Genomic DNA, 21,209 nt, shown 5'->3' with positions numbered 1-21,209 from the left:
CTTATTGTGGTCGTAATTCAATTTAATTACATTTCCCTATAACTAATTGTGTTGACCATCTTTCATGTGCTCATTTTCTATCCATATATCTTTTCTGGTGAAGTGTGTTCAGATCCTTTGCCTGCTTTTTAATCCAGGTTGTTTGTTTTCATAACATTGAATTTCAGGTGTTCTTTATATATTCTAGGTATAAATTTGTTATTAGATATTTGATATACAAGTAGTTTCCCCAGTCTTTGAATTCTCGTACAGTGTCTTTTGCAGAGCAAAGGTTTTCCATTTTGATAAAGTCTAACTTATCATTTTCCTTTATGGATTATGATGTTTGATAACATATCTAAATACTCATCACCAAACCAAAGGTCATGCAGATTTTGCCCTATAGAAAACAACGTTTCTAGAAGTTTTCCATTTTTGATTTCATTCTATGAACAATTTTGAGTCAATTCTTGGATAAGGTGTGAGGTTGAGGTTGAGATTTTTTTTTTTTTTTGCGTATGAGCATCCAATAATTCCAGCACCATTTGTTATAAACCGTTCTCTATCAAATTGCGTTTACACTTTTGTCAAATATCAGTTGATTATATTTGTGTGTATCTATTTGTGGGCTCTCTATTCTGTTCCACTGATATATATGTCTATCCTTTACCAATACCACATAGTCTTGAATACTGTAGCTTTATAGTTAGTGTTGAAATTCCGTAATGTGACTCCTCTGACTTTGTTAATTTTTTTTATAATTGTTTGGTTATTCTAGTTCCTTTGCTTTCTAATATAAATTTTAGAACCAACTTACTGGGATTTGGGGAGGGGAGGGACTATGTTAAATCTATAGATTAAATTTGGGACAACTGACATTTTAACAATGTTGAGTCTTCCAATCCATGAATATAATATATCTCTACATTTACTTAGCTCTTTAATTTTATTCATTAAAAACTGCATTCTTGGGATGAATGAACCCCATTTGGTTGTGACATATTTTTCCCTTTATATATTACTAGATTTGACTTGCAAATATTTTGTTTAGGATTTTTGCATCAAAATTTATGAGAGATATCAGGGTGTAGTTTTCTTGTAATTTCTTTGTCTGGTTTGGTATTAGATAAATGCTGTCCTCATAAAATGAGTTAGGAAGCTTTCCTGTCTCTTCCACATTCTCAAACACATTGTATAGAATTGGTGCTATTTCTTCCTTAAATATTTGGTAGAATTTGCCTGTAAAATTTCCAGGGCCTGGAGTTTTCTTACAGGAAGTTTTAAACTACAAAATTAACTATTTAATAGATACAGAAAATTTTCCATTATCTATTTCTTCTTGAATGAACTTTATAATTTCTGCCTTTTAAGAAATTAGTCCATTTTGTCCAAATTTTAGAATTTATAAAGAGTTGTTTGTACTGTTCCCTTATTATCCTTTTAATGTCTGTGATGTCTACTCTTTCATTCCTAATATTGGCAATTTGTGTTTTCTGTTATTTTTTCTTGGTTAGTTTAGCTTTAGGTTTACCAATTTATTGATTTTTCAAAGAATCAGCATTTAGTTTGTTTATTCTAATTGTTTTCCTGTTTTCAATTTTATTGATTCTTCCTCTAATCTTTATATTTTTTTCTCTACAAAATTTGGGTTTAATTTGATCGTTTTTCTAATTTCTTGACGTGGGAGATTAGATCATTGATATGAGACTTTTCTTTTTCTTTCTCTTTTTTTTTTTTTCTTTTGAGACAGAGTCTCGCTCAGTCGCCCAGGCTGGAGTGCACTGGCCTGATCTCGGCTCACTGCAAGCTCCGCCTCCCGGGTTCACGCCGTTCTCCGGCCTCAGCCTCCCGAGTAGCTGGGACTAAGGGCGCCCGCCGCCGCGCCCGGCTAATTTGTTGCATTTTTAGTAGAGAGGGCTTTTCACCGTGTTAGCCAGAATGGTCTCTGTTTCCTGACCTCGTGATCCACCCGCCTCGGCCTCCCAAAGTGCTGGGATTACAGGCGTGAGCCACCGCGCCCGGCCGAGACACTTATTTTTCAGTGTAAGCGTTGAAGTCTGTACATTTCCCAATAGCTCCCACATTAGCAACTTCACACGAATTTTGATATGTTGCATTTTTATTTTCATTTCATTCTAAATGTATTTTAAATTTCCCTTAAAACATCCTAATTGACCCATGGTTATTTCAAAGTGTTTTTATTTAATTTCAAAATATTTGGAAGATTTTCCCAATCACTTTCTGTTACTGTTCTCTAGTTTAATTCCTTTATGGTTCAAGAATATGCTTTGTATGATTACTATTCTTTTTTTTTTTTTTTTTTTTTTGAGACGGAGTCTCGCTCTGTCGCCCAGGCTGGAGTGCAGTGGCGCGATCTCGGCTCACTGCAAGCTCCGCCTCCTGGGTTCACGCCATTCTCCTGCCTCAGCCTCCTGAGTAGCTAGGACTACAGGCGCCCGCCACCGCGCCCGGCTAATTTTTTTGTATTTTTAGTAGAGACGGGGTTTCACTGTGGTCTCGATCTCCTGACCTTGTGATCCGCCCGCCTCGGCCTCCCAAAGTGCTGGGATTACAGGCTTGAGCCACCGCGCCCGGCCTTATGATTACTATTCTTTAAAAAGCTTTTCTATTCTTTTACATTTTTTGTTTAATGGCCTAAAATATGATCTATCTTGGTGAATGTTCTGTGCACTCTTGGAAGTGTATTCTGCTATTATGTGGAGTGTTTTATAAATGTCCATTAGGTCTAATTGTTTAATATTGTTTTTTAGGCCTTCTATATCTTAACTGATTTTCTATCAGCTTGATCAATTCCTGAAAGGGAAATATTAAAGTTTCTAACAATAATTATGGATTTGTCCATTTCTCCCTTCAATTTCACCAGTTTGTAAGAAAATTTCCACTTTTTAGATTCGGGGGTACACATGCAGGTCTGGGACACAGGTAAATTTCATGATGCTGAAGTTTGGGATATGAATGATCCCGTCACCCAGATAGTGAGCATAGTACCCAACAGTTAGTTTTACAAATCTCGCTACCCTCCCTCCACTCTCTATTAGTCCCCAGTGTCTATTGTTGCCATCTTCATGGTCATGAGTACCCAATGTTTAGCTCCCACTTATAAGTGAGAACATGCAGTACATGGTTTTCTGATCCTGTGTTAATTAGCTTAGGATAATGGGCTCCAGCTGCATCCACGTTACTGCAAAAGACATGATTTCATTCTTTTTTATGGCTATGTAGCATTTCATGGTGTATATAGACCAATTTTCTTCTTCTTTTTTTTTTTTTTCTTTTTGGGACGGAGTTTTGCCTTGTTGCCCAGGCTGGAGTGCAATGGCATGATCTTGGCTCACCACAGTCTCCACCTCCCAGGTTCAAGGGATTCTCCTGCTTCAGCCTCCCAAGTAGCTGGGATTACAGGCATGTGCCACCATGCCTAGCTAATTTTGTATTTTTAGTAAAGATGGGGTTTCTCCATATTGGTCAGGCTGGTCTCGAACTCCCAACCTCAGGTGATCCGCCTGCCTCGGCCTCCCAAAGTGCTAGGATTACAGGCGTGAGCCACTGTGCCCGGCCATATTTGGACCAATTTTCTTTACCCAGTCCACCGCTGATGGGCATCTAGATTGAATCCATGTCTTTGCTATTGTGAATAGCAATGAACATATGAGTGCATATGTCTTTTGGTGAATAATTTATTTTCTTTTGGATATATACCCAGTAATGAGATTGCTGGGTCAAACGATAGCTCTACTTTATGTTCTTTTAGAAACTGCCAAACTGCTTTCCACAGTGGCTGAACTAATTTACATTTTCACCAACAATGTATAAGCATTCCATTTTCTCTGCAGCCTGGTCAGTACCTGTTCTTCTTTGACTTTAGTAATAGTCATCCTGACTGGTGTGAGATAATATCTCATGGTTTTGATTTAAACTTCTCTGATGATTAGTGATGTTGAGCATTTTTTCATGTCTGTTGGCTGCTTATATGTCTTCTTTTGAGAAGTGTCTGTTTATGTGTTTTGTCCGCTTTTTGATGGTATTATTTGGTTTTTGCTTATTAAGTTCCTTATAGATTCTGAATATTAGACCTTTGTCAGATACATAGTTTGCGAACATTTTCTTTCTTTTCTTTCTTTCTTTTCCTTCTCGCTCCCCACCCCTCCCCCACCATCCTTTTTTGAGACAGTCTTATACTGTCGCCCAGGCCGGAAGGCAGTGGCGTGATCTCAGTTCACTGCAACCTTGACCTCCTGGGCCTAAGCAATCTTCCCACCTCAGCCTCCCGAGTAGCTGGAACTACAGGCATGTGCTACCACACCTGGCTAAAGTTGCCCAATTGTCTCAAACTCCTGAGCTCAAGGGATCCTTCCACCTCCGCCTCCCAAAGTTCTGGGATTACAAGCGTGAGTCACTGAGCCCGGCAGTTTACAAATATTTTCTCCCATTCCGTAGGTTGTCTGTTTACTCTTTTGATAGTTTCTTTTGCTGTCCAGAAACCCTTTAGTTTAATTAGGTTCCACTTGACAATTTTTGCTTTTGTTGCAATTGTTTTTGAGGACTTAGTCATAAATTCTTTCCCAAGGCCAATATTTAGAATGGTGTTTCCTAGGTTTCCTTCTAGGATTCTTATACTTTGAGATCTTTACATTTAAATCTTTAATCTATCTTGAGTTATTTTTTGTGTATGGTGAAAGGTAGGGGTACAGTTTCATTCTCCTGCATATGGCTAGCCAGCTATCCCAGCACTATTTATTGAAGAGGGAGTCCTTTCCCCATACTTATTTTTGCTGACTTTAACGAAGATCATATGGCTGTAGGTGTGCAGCTTTATTTCTGGGTTCTCTATTCTGTTCCATTGGTCTATGTGTCTGTTTTTATGCCAATATCATGCTGTTTTGATTACTGTAGCCTTAGAGTTTCAAGTCAGGTAATGTGATACCTCCAGCTTTGTTCTTTTTTGTTTAGGATTGCTTTGGCTTTTTGGGCTCTTTTTTGGTTCCATATGAATTTAAGAATAGCTTCTTTTTCTAATTCTGTGAAAAAAATAATGTTGGTAGTTCGATAGGAATAGCATTCAATCTGTATATTGCTTTGGGCAGTATGGTCGTTTTAATGATGTTGATTCTTCCAATTCATGAGCATGGAATGTTTGTCCACTTTTTTGTTTCATCTATAGTTTTTTCAGCAATGTTTTGAGTTCTTCTTGTAGAGATCTTTCACCTCTTTGGTTAGGTGTATTCCTAGGTTTCTTGTGCTTGTGTGTGGCTATTATAAATGGGATTGTGTTTTTTAAAGTTGATTTTTAATGTTTATACACGTTATAACATTACAACATGATGTTGTAATGATGTACAAAATCTTTATGATAAATAAAATTATTGCACTTAATGTCATTTATCTGAAAAATGACATTAATTAATTTCATTTTTGTGAATTTAATTTCATTACTGTGAAAACAAAAATCATCAAATTCCTTAATGCTGTATCAAACATAAGCAATACCAGTTCAAATTAGAGAAAAGGTATGCCAACACCAAATTTTGACAACAAAAAGAAAGTTAAAGCCCTAATACTTGTCTAATCTAGGTCAGGTAACCATGGAAATGAAAGAATATTAAAATTATTTCTTTTATTATAGCATAATAATTTTTATTATGCTTTTTATTATAGCATACATTGAAGAAAATCATAACCCCATTAAAAAGTGGACAAAGCAGGAGTTCGAGGCCAGCCTGACCAACATGGTGAAACCCATCTCTACTAAAAATACAAAAAATTAGCTGGGTGTGGGCCGGGCACGGTGACTCATGCCTGTAATCCCAGCACTTTGGGAGGCCAAGGTGGGTGGATCACGAGGTCAGGAGATGGAGACCATCCTGGCTAACACGGTGAAACCCTGTCTCTACTAAAAATACAAAAAATTAGCTGGGTGTGGTGGCAGGCGCCTGCAGTCCCTGCTACTCAGGAGGCTGAGGCAGAAGAATCGCTTGAACCTGGGAGGCGGAGGCTGCAGTGAGCCAAGATCATGCCACTGCACTCCAGCCTGGGTGACAATGCGAGGCTCTGTCTCAAAAAAAAAAAAAAGAAAAAAGTGGGCAAAGGACATGAACAGATACTTCTTGAAAGAAGACATACATGTGGCCAACAAATGTATGAAAAAAAGCTCAACGTCACTGATCCTTAAAGGAATGTAATCAAAACCATGATGAGACATTACCTCACACCAATCAGAATGGCTATTACCAAAATGTCAAAAAACAACAGATGCTGGCAAGGTGGTAGAGAAAAAGAAACACTTTTACACTGTTGATCAGAGTGTAGATTAGTTCAACCAGTGTGGAAGACAGTGTGGTGATTCCTCAAAGACCTAGAGGCATAATAGTAACATTTGACCCAGCAATGCCATTACTGGGAATATACCTAAAGGAATATAAATCATTCTATTATAAAGATACATGCATGTGTATGTTCATTGCAGTATTATTCACAATAGCAAACACAGTAAATCAACCTAAATGCCCATCAGTGATAGACTAGATAAAGAAAATGTGGTACATATACACCATGGAATACTATGCAGTCATAAAAAGGAATGAGATCATGTCCTTTGCAGGGACATGGATGGAGCTGGAAGCCATTATCCTCAGCAAACTAACGCAGGAACAGAAAACCAAATACCGCATGTTCTCACTTATAAATGGGTGCTGAATGATAAGAACTCATGGACCCATGGTGGGGAACAACACACACTGAGGCCTGTCAGAGGCTGGGGGGATGGGAGGAGGGAGAGCACTGGGAAGAATAACTAATGGATGCTGGACTTAATACCTAGATGATGGAATGATCTGTGCAGCAAACCACCATGGCACCTGTTTACCTATGTAACAAACCTCCACATCTGCACACGTACCCCTGAACTTAAAAGTTGGAAATTAAAAAAAAAAAAAAAAACACACACACAGAAAATCCCATGTGTTATTAATCCCAACTATCAATAATAATTATTGCCCCTGGTGTGATTCCATCCTGCGCAGCTGTTCTCTTGAGCAGTGGTTGTTTATCTCTCTCTGCCTTCTCTCCCACCTAACAGCATGCCGCCACTCATTGGCAGATTCGATGGACCTACACATGTGCCCCTGAGGCCCCAGAGCTATCTTTTCAGTTGGGAAGTAAAGGCCGACAAAGATTATCACTTTAAGGTGGATAATGATGAAAATGAGCACCAGTTATCTTTAAGAACGGTCAGTTTAGGGACTGGTGCAAAGGAAGAATTGCACATTGTTGAAGCAGAGGCAATGAATTGCGAAGACAGTCCAATTAAGGTAGCATTGGCAACTTTGAAAATGTCTGTACAGCCAACGGTTTTCCTTGGGGGCTTTGTAATAACACCACCTTATGGTTGAAGTGTGGTTCAGGGCCAATACATATTAGTGGGCAGCACTTAGTAGCTGTGGAGGAAGATGCAGAGTCAGAAGATGAAGAGGAGGAGGGTGTGAAACTCCTGAGTATATCTAGAAAGCAGTCTGCCCCTGGAGGTGGTAGCAAGATTCCACAGAAAAAAGTAAAACTTGCTGCTGATGAAGAAGATGATGATGATGAAGAGGAGGATGATGATGATGATGCTGATGATGGGGAAACTGAAGAAAAAGCACCAGTGAAGAAATCTATACAAGATACTCCAGACAAAAATGCACAAAAGTCAAATCAGAATGGAAAAGACTCAAAACCGTCATCAACACCAACAAAAAACAGGAAAAAACTCCTAAAAACACCAAAAGGACCTAGTTCTGTAGAAGACGTTAAAGCAAAAATGCAAGCAAGTATAGAAAAAGGTGGTTCTCTTCCCAAAGTGGAAGCCAAGTTCATCAGTTATGTGAAGAATTGCTTTCAGATGACTGGCCAGGAGGCTATTCAAGATCTCTGGCAGTGGAGGAAGTCTCTTGAAGAAAATAGTTTAAGCAATTTGTTAAAAATTTTTTGTTGCCGGGCATGGTGGCTCACGCCTGTAATCCCAGCACTTTGGGAGGCTGAGGTGGGCAGATCACAAGGTCAGGAGTTCAAGACCAGCCTGGCCAACATGGTGAAACCTAGTCTCTACTAAAAATACAAAAATTAGCCAGGCATGGTGGTGCATGCCTTTAATCCCAGCCACTCAGGAGGCTGAGGTAGGAGACTTGCTTTAACCCAGGAGACAGAGGTTGCAGTGAGCCAAGATTGTGCCACTGCACTCCAGCCTGGGCAACAAGAGCGAGACTCTGTCTTATTTCATTTCTGTAACAGTTGATATCTGACTGTCCTTTTTATGATGCAGAATGAGAACTTTCCCTGCTGTGTTTGATAAATGTTGTCCAGGTTCCATTGCCAAGAATGTTTTGTCCAAAATGCCTGTTTAGTTTTTAAAGATGGAACTCCACCCTTTGCTTGGTTTTAAGTATGTATGGAATGTTATGATAGGACATAGTAGTAGTGGTGGTCAGACATGGAAATGATGGGGAGACAAAAATATACATGTGAAATAAAATTCAGTATTTTAATTTAAAAATAATAATTATCAAGCAACCATGCTGATAGGAACAGCTGAATTATATTTCTCTTTTCTTCTTTTCTTTCTTTCTTTTTTTTTTTTTTTGAGACAGAGTCTCACACTGTTGCCCAGGCTGGAATTGCAGTGGTGAGATCTCTGCTCACTGCAACCTCTGCCTCCTGGGTTTAAGCGGTTCTTATGTCTGAGCCTCCCGGGTAGCTGGGACTACAGGTCATGCCACCACACCCAGCTAATTTTTGCATTTTTAGTAGAGATGAGGGTTTGCCATGTTAGTTGGGCTGGTCTTAAACTCCCGACCTCAGATGATGCACCCACCTCTGCCTCCCAAAGTCCTGGAATTACAGGCATGGGTCATCGTACCCAGTCATATTTCTATTTTCTTTGCTAAATAATTATTTTATAAAATTACTGACACATTGAAAGAAAATCAAAGAATATAAAGCCAAAGATATGTGGGGGGAAGCATTAGATATGTCAGGGGGCTCAGTAATAAAAATGTGCATTTTTTTCTGGATTTGGAGGCATATGTAGTCTTTTTTCTTTAAAAAAAAAATTTTTTTTTTGAGATAGAGTTTCGCTCTTGTTGCCCAGGCTGGAGTGCAATGGGGCCATCTCAGCTCATTTCAACCTCTGCCACCCGGGTTCAAGCGATTCTCCTGCCTCAGCCTCCTGAGTAACTGGGATTACAGGCGCACGCCACCACTCCTAGCTAATTTTTGTATTTTTAGTAGAGACAGGGTTTCTCCATGTTGGTCAGGCTGGTCTCTAACTCCTGACCTCAGGTGCTCCTCCCACCTTGGCCTCCCAAAGTGCTGGGATTTTGGGCGTGAGCCACCGTACCCGGCCTTATTCATCTTTCTATAGATTCTAGTTCTCTCTTAACTCTCCATTTCTCATATTTTATTTATCTTTTCCTCTTTTTTGTAATATATTTATTAATCATAGTTATTTTAAGGTCCCTGCCCGATAACTGTATCTGAATTATCTGTGTATTTGCTTCTACTCTCTTTTTCTCCTCTTGTTTTTGTTCATTTGATCTTTCATTTTATTTTGTTTTAACCATGACTCATATTTTTTGATTGGTTACCTGACGTCAAAAATTTTTTAAATTCAAAGCTCTGGATAATTCAGTTTTTTCCAGAAAGAGTTATGTTTTTCTAGCAAAGAGTACTAATGGATTGCCTTGTTGTGGCTTGGTTTTAGGTTACATTATGTCATGTTTATTTCAATTTTGCTATTACTTTTAGGGTTTAGCCGTAATTCTAAAGCCTGGAATTTCCAGGGTCTCAACTGAAATTCTGGGGTACTTACAATGGCCCCTCCATTTGCATAGGGCTAAACTCCAACCACTGAATCTCCAACATCATGTGGCTATTACAGTCTTTCTGAAGCTCTCTGGCTTCCCAGATGCTGTATTCTTCTGGGTTCTTTGAGTCTTTCCCTGCATATACGCACCTTAGGAGTTGGTCAATGACAAGAGGTAATCTGTACACAGGTTTTGGTGTTCCTTCTCTGCACTGTCATCCTCTCCTAGATTTTGCTTCTTAAGTTCCAGTCACTTTGGTAACCTAAACTCCAAACAGTGGGGCTTGTGTTTCCTAATTGGGCTCTACTTTGCCATCCTGCAAGCTGGGAAATACCTTAGGATAAAAAGCTGGAGTCAGGTGGAACTAGCCTCATGTGACTCCCCTCTCAAGGACTGCAGTCCTTCAAGACCTGCCATTGGTTGCTCTCTGAGGTCTTCAGACCATTGTTTTACATCTTGTCCAGCTTTTACGGTTGTTTTTGGCAGAAAGTTTAGTCCCAGACAAGCCACACTGTCATACTCAAAACTTAAAAGTCCCCTTTGAATTTTCTTTTCTTTTTTTTTTTTTTTGAGATGGAATTTCACTCTTGTTGCCCAGGCTGGAGTGCAATGGCACAATCTTGGCTCACTGCAACCTCTGCTTCCCGGGTTCAAGTGATTCTCCTGCCTCAGTCTCCCAAGTAGCTGGGATTACAGGTGTGTGCCACCATGCCTGGCTAATTTTTTACTTTTTTAGTAGGGACAGGGTTTCACCATGTTGGTCAGGCTGGTCTCGAACTCCTGACTTCAAGTGATCCACCCACCTCGGCCTCCCAAAGTGCTGGGATTACAGGCATGAGCCACCACGCCTGGCTCCCTTTGAATTTTTGAGGTAAAATACACTATTGAATCACAGCACAGCCCACTTGAATTTTAGAGAAAATTCGTGCTTTTTCTGTAGTTAACTATTCTCCTTCTGAAAAATAGTGCCTGGCCCTGGAGCAGACTGAATGGCTGACCAGGGAACACTGAATGAATATGAGTCCCACGCTGTTCCTTATGAGTTGGATATTAATTTGAACAAACCAAATATAAAATTGAACATGTACAGAAACATCCCTTCTTCAAATGGAAGTAATAAATGTTATTCTACTAGGCTCAAGCAGATCTCGAAGGAGCTATTAAATTGAGTGAGTAGGCAGCTCACACTCCCATGACACCCAGTCTTGCTGTGTTGGCAACTTTCCATCAACTCTAACACGTGATCTCATGGGAAGTTCCCTATAACCAATTCCCTGACGAATAAAAACATTCAAACCTGGTTTACAAATGTTTCTTCAAAATATGCTGGGGCCACCTGAGTGGACTGCTGCTGCATTGCAGCCCCATTTAGGAGGGCCCCGAAGGATCGCCAACAAGGTAAATCCTGCCAGTGGGCAGAATCCTTGGCAGTGCATCTGTTTTTTCACCCTGGTAAGTTCATCTCACCTGAAAAGTGAAATGGAAAGAGGTATGGATCCATAACAGAGTATGGGCAAATGCTAATGGTTTTGCTGGGACATTCAAGTAATTAGAAAGAAGATTGGTGGAGAGGAGGTATGGAGAAGATTTAAGGTGGTAGGCCTCTAAGAATGGGTACAGATTGTGAAGATATTTGTGTGCCATGTGACTATTTACCAGAGGGTATCATGGTAGAAAAAGCTCTCCAAAATCAATAAGAGTAGGCAAAATCAGGTAGACAAGATGATCCATCCATGAAAATCAGTTAGGCTCTCTTTCCTAGATGCTTCAGTGTTTGCTCAATAGATTCATGAATAAAAGGCACAGTGACAAGGAAGGAAGTTGTGCATGGATTCATAAAGGCTGGTCTGGCTTAGCTTCTGCTATATATCCAATATGTCAGCAATAAAGACCAACACTGAGTCTATGATATGAACCATTGGCCAAGGAAACTGGCCAGCTATGGGTGACAGGATGAACACACTGGATCCCTTCCATCATTGATGGGGCAGTGGTTTATCTTTATTGGAATAGAAACCTATACTGGATATGAATTTGCCTTTCTTACTCACAATGTTTCTTCTGTTACCACTTTCTATAGATTTAATAAATGCCTTATTCATCATGATACTATCCCATATGGCCATGTTTTTGACAAAAAAAAAGTCAATTTTAAGGCAAAATAAGTGAAGCAGTAAGTCTCATGCCCATGGAATCGCTGATCTTACAATGCACCCTATCACTCAGAAGCAGGTGGCCTGCTAGACTAGAATAATGACTTATTGAGACTCAGTTTTGGGTGTTGGCTGAATGATAATACCTCAAAGGGCTTGGGTGCTGTCTTGTAAGCTGAAATACATACTTGTAACCAGTATTCAATATATAGAGCAGTTTCCTGTCTAGCCAGAATACACAGGTCTGAGAACCAAGGTAGGAAGTGGTAGTGCTTCCTCTTATTACCCCTAAGAACCCAGTTCTAAAATACATAGAACCTGAAAGGGAATTGGGGGAAAAAAATAAAAAAGGAGAATCAAAGTACGTGCTTCCTCCTCCCTAACTTTGGATTCTGCCAGTTTATGTATTTTAGTTCCTAAGCATGGAATAGATCTACCAGGAGTGAAATAATCATTTCATTGAACTGGAAGCGGAGATTGCCACCTGAACTTTTGGGTCTCCCCATGCCACTGAATTAACTGGCAAAGAAGGGTACAACGAATACATCTGATTAGAAAGAGAAACCAGGGTTGTGACTATGTAATGGGAGGAAGAGGAGGTATTTCTGGAACCAAGCACTTCTCTGAAGTGCATATTAGCACTTCTGTGTACATTTAGAAAAGTAAGTGGAAAACCAGCAAACCAATAAAGGAGGATCTTTAATATTTAATAGCTCCAGGCCCCATCTTCTTGATTATTATATACTTCTGTTGCAGCAGTCAAGGCACTAGGCAGGGAATAAAGCCTTAGGTCTAAATTCCAGCTCTTCCTCTAGCCATCAATGTTAAAATGGACCAGCTGTTTCACTTCCTAGACCTCGTTTTCTTTCTCTTGGACTTACTGTATACCCTATTGTTAATTCCTGTCTTCTCTGCTATTGTGAGGATCAGAGAGGATAATGAGGATAAAGGCTACACCATTGGTGTAAAGTTTTGGGCCCTTGAGGGCTGTTAATAATGATCTTGTTATTATTTGCAAAGCCCAGGGACAAATACTACTTCTATCACATACAAGCTGAAGGAGATGCCAGGGAGTTGATCCCTGAGGGATGGTGAGTGTGGCGTGCCATGGAAGCACCATTGAGAGAAATTGGTGAAGCACCAGGAGGCCTGCCAGAAAAGAGGGGCCTGAGGGTTTAATGGGCCATGGCTCAGCCCCAGCCTGCCACCTCCTCCAAGGTCTCTCATGGAGGAACACAGGAGATACCAGTGTGCAGCAGGCTCAACAGGTGAACGTTGCTGGAGATGGGGTGCCCAGAGATAGGCAGAGAAATCTGGGATGGAAAGACAGGGACAGGGTGTCCAGGGACTACAAACCTGGGCCAGAGGTCAGGAAGACAGATTTAGTATGCACAGAGCAGGCACCCAGGATCCAGGTTGGAAGGTGCCTGGGATCCAGGTGCATGCCCGGGCTGTGAGACCTTTGGCCAGATATCCTGACAGGCCTGGGTAATGAATGCACTTACAGACGGGATTCAAATCTTCTTGGCCAAGGCCTTCCTGCAGGGAGAAAAGACTGTTAACAGCAGGAACCACTGGAAACACTAGCCAACTTTGTGCTCTTCCATGTTCCGGGCTCTTTGTAAGCATATCTAAGCGTTCTCTACATAAAGAAAACCCCATGAGGTCACAGATCAGGGGCAAAAGGCTCAGAGAGGGGAAAGTGACTTGCTCTATGTCACACAGCTGGAGTTAGAAGCAGGGATTGACTCCTGAGCCCACACACATAACCACTAAGGTGCACATGACATAATGAAGGTCAAGAACCCAGTTCTGCTGCGGCGTTCCCTCAGTGCGAGAGCCCTCATCCTCTCCCTTAGAGGCGTGGGTCATGTGACATCTGTTCTGAACCCCCACTCTGCAAAACGCAGAGGGACACTCAGAAAATGGCTCATTGAATTGGAAACCTCTCAGAGATGATTTCCTCAAACCCCTCACTGTATGATGAGAAAATCAAGACTCAGAGCCCCACAGTCACAGAAAGAGAGTGTCAGAGCTGGCCCAGGAGGCAGGACTGTGGGCTGCCAGGCTCCAGGAGCAGCCTGTGCTCTCACCCCTCACCAACTGTGACCCTGAAGGAGGGCCTGGCCTTCTCTGACCCTCAGTTTCTTCATTAGTTGAAGGGGCATAAGCACTTCCTTGCAGGGCTGTCTGATGGGGAGAGATGATGTACAGAAAGTGCAGGATGACATTCGGGTGATCAGTTTTTCTGTCCTTTTCTCTCCCCCACCAGCACTGTAACTGACTCATAGACAAATATAACTGGAAAGGTCTGCTAGACAAGTTCTGTGCGCTGGGAAACAGTGTCCTTTTAGCCCTAAGCACAGGGCTGCATTACTTAGAGATAGCAAGTAATTCAGAATAAAATAACTCTAAATTGTACAGAAAGTCCAGCCAAATTCTGATATTTCCTATGATGGGCTAGTTGAATGGTGCTTTGAAAAAATACATATTAAATTCTCTCAGGAAGTATTTTTGGTGCCTCTGCTTTGCTGGTGACCCAAGCCTGGTCTGCCTGTTGGGTAGTCCAGCACCACCTGGCTGTGAAAAGCCTCAGGCTGTCTCTCCACCAGGGGGTCTCAGCATCCATGTCTCCTTCTGCAAAGCAGTGGATACAGGAGAGAGGAGGAGGGGCAGCTGGACTGGATGGCCTCCAAGGGCCCCTCTAGCTTTGACCTTCTGAGTTTCTGTCCCTGAGACCCCCAACTCAGCCTAATGTGGGGACAGTCAGCCCATGACTCACTCTCTGAGTGCAGCAATGTCCAGGGAAGTGCAGTTGCCCGCTTTGGGTATGAGGAAAACCTAGCTACTGAATCTGTTGGGACAGGGTTCTGGTTAACTGAGGGATAACCTTCTCAACTTGGGACAAAGCAAGTTCACTCTTGCCAGGTCTTGCGACATTATTTTAAAGGAGCATTTGCATTGCTAGACAGTGATTTAGTACCTACCGTATAGAAACCCAGAGGAAAATTTGAAATTTAGTTTTGTTTGATGTTATCAACTAGAAAACAAAAAAGGGAAATAGAAATCTTTGTCTTAAAAGACTTCCCCTTGGAAACTTGGACTTCTGTATTCTTCAGGAAACATGTATAGAAGAAAGAACCCTGTCCTGGCAGTGTTTCTGGCTCTGCAGCCAGCTGTCCGTGGCACCCGGGAAAGCCCCTAGCCTTTCTGTGAGCAGCCTCTGGACTATGGGGGGTAAATTATTTGGACTTGAAAATAAACATCTTTTCCATTTTTTACGTTAGTGATTTTATCCATGAAAGATATTTCATTAGAGGAATGGGAAATTAGAAGTGACTTGGGAAAAATAGTGGAAACTGCTCCTGAATCATTGGGATTAATGAGACAGTAATACAAACATCAACAAAGACTTGTGCCGGGGGTCCTTTAGCGCAAGAGACAAGCCTAAAGTAGAGGGTGAATCAGTACTTTCCTTCAGCTCAAAATCCCCGTATCTGTGGGTTGAAGCACTCATTCCTGGTTCCAAAAGGGGTTCTTTTGACTCGGAGCAGCTACTACAAACAGATTTCCAGGTGGTTCTTTTCTATCAATCATGCCTCCCAAGTTTTCCCAGGTTACCATGACACTTTCTGACTAGCAAAGAAGCAGAGAAGCCTGCTGGGTGGTGGGAATGCAGTGGTCAAACAGGAGCACAGCTGAGCTGCAGCAGCCAGCAGGGAGGGAAGCTCAAAGGAGTTACAGAGACTGTCTTGGATTCTCTGTTGTTGCCCAGCTGTGGAAGAAGCCATTATCAGGAACCCAGTCTGGAATGACTCTTCCTACCAAGAGCATTCCAGTGTCACTCCCTTCACTGTAACATAACAAAGAGCCCCACAGTCAGAGACAGGATACAGAGAACTCAGCTTAGATGGAAACAGCAGAAACACTGCACCAAGCAAACAAGAGAGGAAGGAGCCATTCCCTAGTTAATAATTATGATGGAAAGACAGCATGTTGCAGTAAACCTGGGAGACATCAGCCCTCCCTATTCGATGTGGTAACAAAGATGCCATTTTAAAAAAACTTAAAGCAAATGCCAAAAGAAAAAGGAACTTGGTGTTCTGGTTTAAGAGATCTGATATCCCCAAAATAATCACATGGAACATGGAAAAGTAGACTAGAAGTTCTTCCAAAGCACTTAAAACAATTGCAATTAAATAATTATGTGATTCATTGCTTAATGTCTTTCTTCAGCCCCACTAAGTTGTCTACTATATATCCAGCAAATAACACATGATTTATATATTGTAGGTACTTTTTCCATACTTGATTTAAAAAGGAAAGAGAATTCTGGGATAGGATGAAGAATTTTGAGATAAGATCGAGTCCATCATCTATTTATTATACAGTGATCATTTAGTAATTCTCCTTACAGAATCTCTGGTTGTTTTGGCTTCCAGATGGGCCTGGTTCCCAGGTGTTCCCAGTACTCAACTTCAGAGCATCCAGCTTTAACCCACCATGGAAACAATCACCTGTAATGGATCAGGGGACTCCTCAACCATCTTCTACCTTATGGGCATCCCCTCTCTGCCAAAATGCCTCTTCCTTCCTATTTTCTTTGTCTTTTTCCTCCTCTACATGCTCATCCTGATGGGTAATGCCTTGATCCTGGTGGCTGTGGTGGCAAAGCCCAGCCTCCACAAGCCCATGTACTTCTTCCTAATCAACCTCTCCACCTTGGACATTCTTGTCACCACAACAACTGTCCCCAAGATGCTGTCCCTATTCTTGCTTGGGGACCGCTTCCTCAGCTTCCCTGCCTGCTTCCTGCAGATGTACCTGTTCCACAGCTTCTCCTGCTCAGAAGCCTTCATCCTGGTGGTCAGGGTCTATGACCGCTATGTGGCTATCTGCCACCCACTGCACTACCCTGTCCTCATGACCCCACAGACCAACGCTGTCTTGGCAACCAGTGCCTGGCTCACTGCCCTCCTCCTGCCCATCCCAGCAGTAGTAAGGACCTCCCAGATGGCATTTGACAGCATTGCCCACATCTACCACTGCTTCTGTGACCACTTGGCTGTGGTCCAGGCCTCCTGCTCTGACACTACCCCCCAGACCCTCATGGGCTTCTGCATCGCCATGGTGGTGTCCTTCCTCCCCCTTCTCCTGGTGCTTCTCTCCTATGTCCACATCTTGACCTCGGTGCTTCGCATCAACTCCCAAGAAGGATGCTCCAAAGCCTTCTACACCTGCAGCTCCCACCTCCTGGTGGTGGGCACCTACTACTCATCCATTGCCTTAGCCTATGTGGCCTACAGGGCTGACCTGCCCCTCGACTTCCACATCATGGGCAATGTGGTATTTGCCATTCTCACACCCGTTCTCAACCCTCTCATCTACACACTGAGGAACAAGGATGTCAAAGCAGCCATCACCAAGATTGCATGTCCCCAGTAGCCAAAGAATGCTAGGAAACCCTGATTCAAAGAAATAACTTCATCTTCTCTCATAAACATCAATAACATAGAGGGGAAAAATGGCAAATTTAGAAAGCCCAGTAGTCAGAACACTCAATCTCAAAATATAGTCCTAGGTAGTCCTCCATTGTAATCAAATAATAATTTTTTTCTTAATTCATAGAAAAAAAGAATAGGATTTTTAAATTTAATTTTAAGGTGTGAACCCCAAATTTCACAAGACTGTGAATATAATTGAGGTCACATTACCATTAATTCAAACAGTTTTGATTCTTGGAGATTCCAAGTATTTGATTAGCAAGAAACTCTGTCTTTTCCCTTGGATCTCTTCTTTCGATGTTTCTGAAAATCCCTAGCATTGCTGGCTATTGGATATGAATTATTCTTGCCCTTTTTGGTGAAATAGCAACTTAGATAGAAATATCCCTCAATAGAAAAACTCTGAAACCGCTCACATCTCAATCCTTGTGCTTGAAAATTCACTGCCACCACTGATTTTCAAAACCAGTCACACAGGAAATTTGCTTCTGCTATCTAGACCTGCGTGATGCCCTAGAAGCAGAGCATGCCCCTCACGCAGCTTATGCTCAGGCAAGCAGTGTCCCTTAGCACACCTGTTTGGGTAAAAAGCAGTAGTTATTTTAATTCTCAGCACACCATAGTTTCCCCACGGTGGCTAAGTAGAGACACCAGGTGGCTGAGTGGAGAAGTTTCTCCTTATCAGAGGTATGCTGTTCCTGGGGCCACCACCCTTTCTCAAAGTATGGTCCTAGATATTCCTCTTCCTGCCCCAAGCGGCAAGCCCAGTCTCCTTATTCCCTTCTCCTATGGCAAATTTCCTCTTGAAGACCTGTCAGGTTTGTCCATTGAGGGACATGTAGAGCAATGAAAAGTGTTAAGGGGGAACCCAGGTGACAAATATCCTCATCGTTGGCTCTTCACAGATAGCCTCATTCCAATTTCTAGAGTCCCAGTTTTTGTCAATCAAGGCAATACTGTTAACCATTCTCCCATTGCATAAGACCCAATGTAAATGGGACCTCAATGGGTGCAATTCAACAAAGGATATGATTTGTTCCTGGACTCAGCTTTCTGTGATCTCAGAGATCCTGCTATGGTCAGAAAGGGCTTCCCAAAACAGGGTGATATGAAGGCTCTGAGTTTCCTTGTTTACTGACCCTGGGCAGCTGGGATTGGGATTCATGTTCTTTTATCTAAACATTACTAATTTTGCAAGACATTTATTTCCAGCTCCTTGAAACTGATGTCTAAATGTCAGTGGGACCACATCCTTAAGGTCTAAAGGAGGTAGCCTAATAAGTCGCCTTGCCCTAGAGTTCCATGCACTATCAGAATTTAACCTAAGGATGTAGAGGGGAAATTTTTTTACTGTCGACTCCACTACCACCCAATAAACAATTCCCAAAGTACTCCTGTGTTACTACCAAAGTTCTGTCTGGGGTTTATCTGTTCAGAAGCTCCCTTCTGGTACCAATTTCAGTTTTAGGTCAGGGCTTTGGTTTGCTATGTCCCCAGATCATGACATCTTTTCATCTTCAGCTCCCCTTCTAGATGAACAAAGAATTAATCACATGTTAAGTTAATTGTAGTGATATGGAATCTCAGGCTAGTTCTACCCTCACTCAATATTTTCCTGTGGTTTCTCCTAAACATTTATCCGAGTAGACATGAAATCATAGCAACAACAACGTTTTTCACTTGTAGCTATACCTGCTAATTGGTAGTCTCTCCGTATTTCCCAAGTAAGAAAAAATTGCCTCAATTTTTGTACATCAAAGGACACTATCAAGAGAGTGAAAAGACAATCCACAGAATGGGAGAAAATATTTGCCAATCACATATCTGATAATAATTAATAATAATTATTAATAAAATAATAACGGATGATCAATAACTATTAATAAAATAATAATCAATTATTATTATTATATTAATGCATCATATAATAACTTTATTACATTAGTATATGTTATATTATATAATATTAATATTATATAATATTATATTATATTAATATTATTATTAATATTATATTAATATTATTATAATGACATAATAATTTATAATGGTAATTAATAAAATATTTAATAAAATTATTATTAATAAAATAAATCAGAAAATGATAAGTGTTGATAAGAATGTGGAGAAATTGGAACGCTTGTGCATTATTAGTAGGAATGTAAATGGTGCAGCTGCTATGGAAAACAATATGGCAGTTCCTCAAGAAATTAAACACATAAATACCACATGACCTGGTAATTCCACTTCTGGTTATATATCCAAAAGAATTGAAAGCAGGGTCCTGAAGAGATGTTTTTATCCTTATGTTCATAGCAGCATTATTCACAATAATCAAGAGGCAGAAACAACCTAAATATCCAATGACAGATGAATGGAAAAACAAAATGTGGTATATACTCTAAATGGAATATTATTCAACCTTGAAAAGGAATGAAATTCTGATACATTTTACAACATGGATGAACCTTAAAGACATTATGCTAAAGGAAATAAGCCAGACACAAAAGGATAACTATTATATTATTTCACTTACATGAGGTGCTTAGAATAATCAAATTCGTAGGGACAGATAGTAGAACAATGGTTACTAGGAGCTGAGGGGAGAGGAGAATGGGAAGTTGTTGTTTTATAAATACAGAGTTTCTGTTTGGGATGACTACAAGGTTCTGGAAATGGATAGTGGTGATGGTTGGACAACATTGTAAATGTATTTAATGCCATTGAGCTCTACACTTAAGGATGGTTAAATGGTAAATATTATGTTATGTATATGTACCATAATTTTTTAAAGTTAAATAGTTTCAAGCCAGGCCATAGATCACAGGTCACGGATAGCCTGGGAGTTGGCGGCTTTTTGTCAGATGCTGGCTCTGGACCAAACTAGCTGTGGCCAGAGGGAAATGCATGAGTTCAATCATATGATTTAACAGGGGCACCTAATCGGTGGAAGCGACTGGGGGAGGGAGGGTGAGTGGATTGGGAAGATATCAATCAAAGGATACAAAATTTCAGCTAAGCAGGAGGAATAAGTTCAAGAGATCTATTGTACAACATGATGACTATAATTAATAACAATGTATTGTATACTTAAAAATTGAAAAAGAATAGATTTTGTGTTCTCACTACAAAAAATAAGTATTTAAGGTCATATACATGTTACTTAGTTTGATTTAGCCATTCTGCAATGTATTCATATTTCAAGACATCATGTTGTACACCATAAATATATAGAGTTTTAATTAAAAAAAATTTTTTTTTAATAAAAAGAGATGAGGTTTTGCCATGTTGCCCAGGCTGGTCTCTAACTCCTGGGCACAAGTGATCTGCCCGCCTCTGCTCCACAAAGCACTAGGATTACAGGCGTGAACCACCAAGCCCAGCCAATATATACAGTTTTTGTTTATCGATTAAAATAAATAAATAAATAAATAACCTACAAAAAGAATCAGTGGAGCAGTTTGTCTTAAAAAGAAGGGTGAGAGGGAGGGAGTTTGAAGCCCTATACACTTGGTGGAGTCTTTTCACCCCTGTGAACCTGAGGTGGTGGTTGTGAAGGTATCCCTAGGCACCTTGGCTCCTCTCCATCCCCACATCCTTGACCCGGGTGCAGATGTCACCATCTGATCTCTTCTGGATGAGCACAGCATTCTCTTCACGGATCTCTCTGCTTGCGTGTCCGTGTTCCCATACATAAAGTGGCCAGAGCAGGCTTT

At 40.9% G+C, this 21,209-nt stretch overlaps 1 protein-coding gene and 1 pseudogene across 1 annotated transcript; both read left to right on the top strand.

Moving 5' to 3' along the window:
• The first annotated feature begins 6,450 nt into the window (after positions 1-6,450).
• LOC102118241 (nucleophosmin pseudogene) lies at positions 6,451-8,506 on the top strand (annotated as a pseudogene).
• A 7,909-nt stretch (positions 8,507-16,415) lies between these two features.
• On the top strand, positions 16,416-17,434 carry LOC102117884 (olfactory receptor 2AT4-like). The gene has a single exon (XM_045372506.2). It carries the CDS (start codon positions 16,493-16,495, stop codon positions 17,432-17,434), a length of 942 nt encoding a protein of 313 aa, XP_045228441.2. The 5' UTR covers positions 16,416-16,492.
• The last annotated feature ends 3,775 nt before the right edge of the window (positions 17,435-21,209 follow it).

This window comes from Macaca fascicularis, chromosome 14, assembly GCF_037993035.2.
Source record: "Macaca fascicularis isolate 582-1 chromosome 14, T2T-MFA8v1.1".
NCBI lineage: Eukaryota > Metazoa > Chordata > Mammalia > Primates > Cercopithecidae > Macaca > Macaca fascicularis.
Note: the sequence above shows the minus strand (reverse complement) of the source record. Positions and strands in the feature narration are given on the sequence as shown.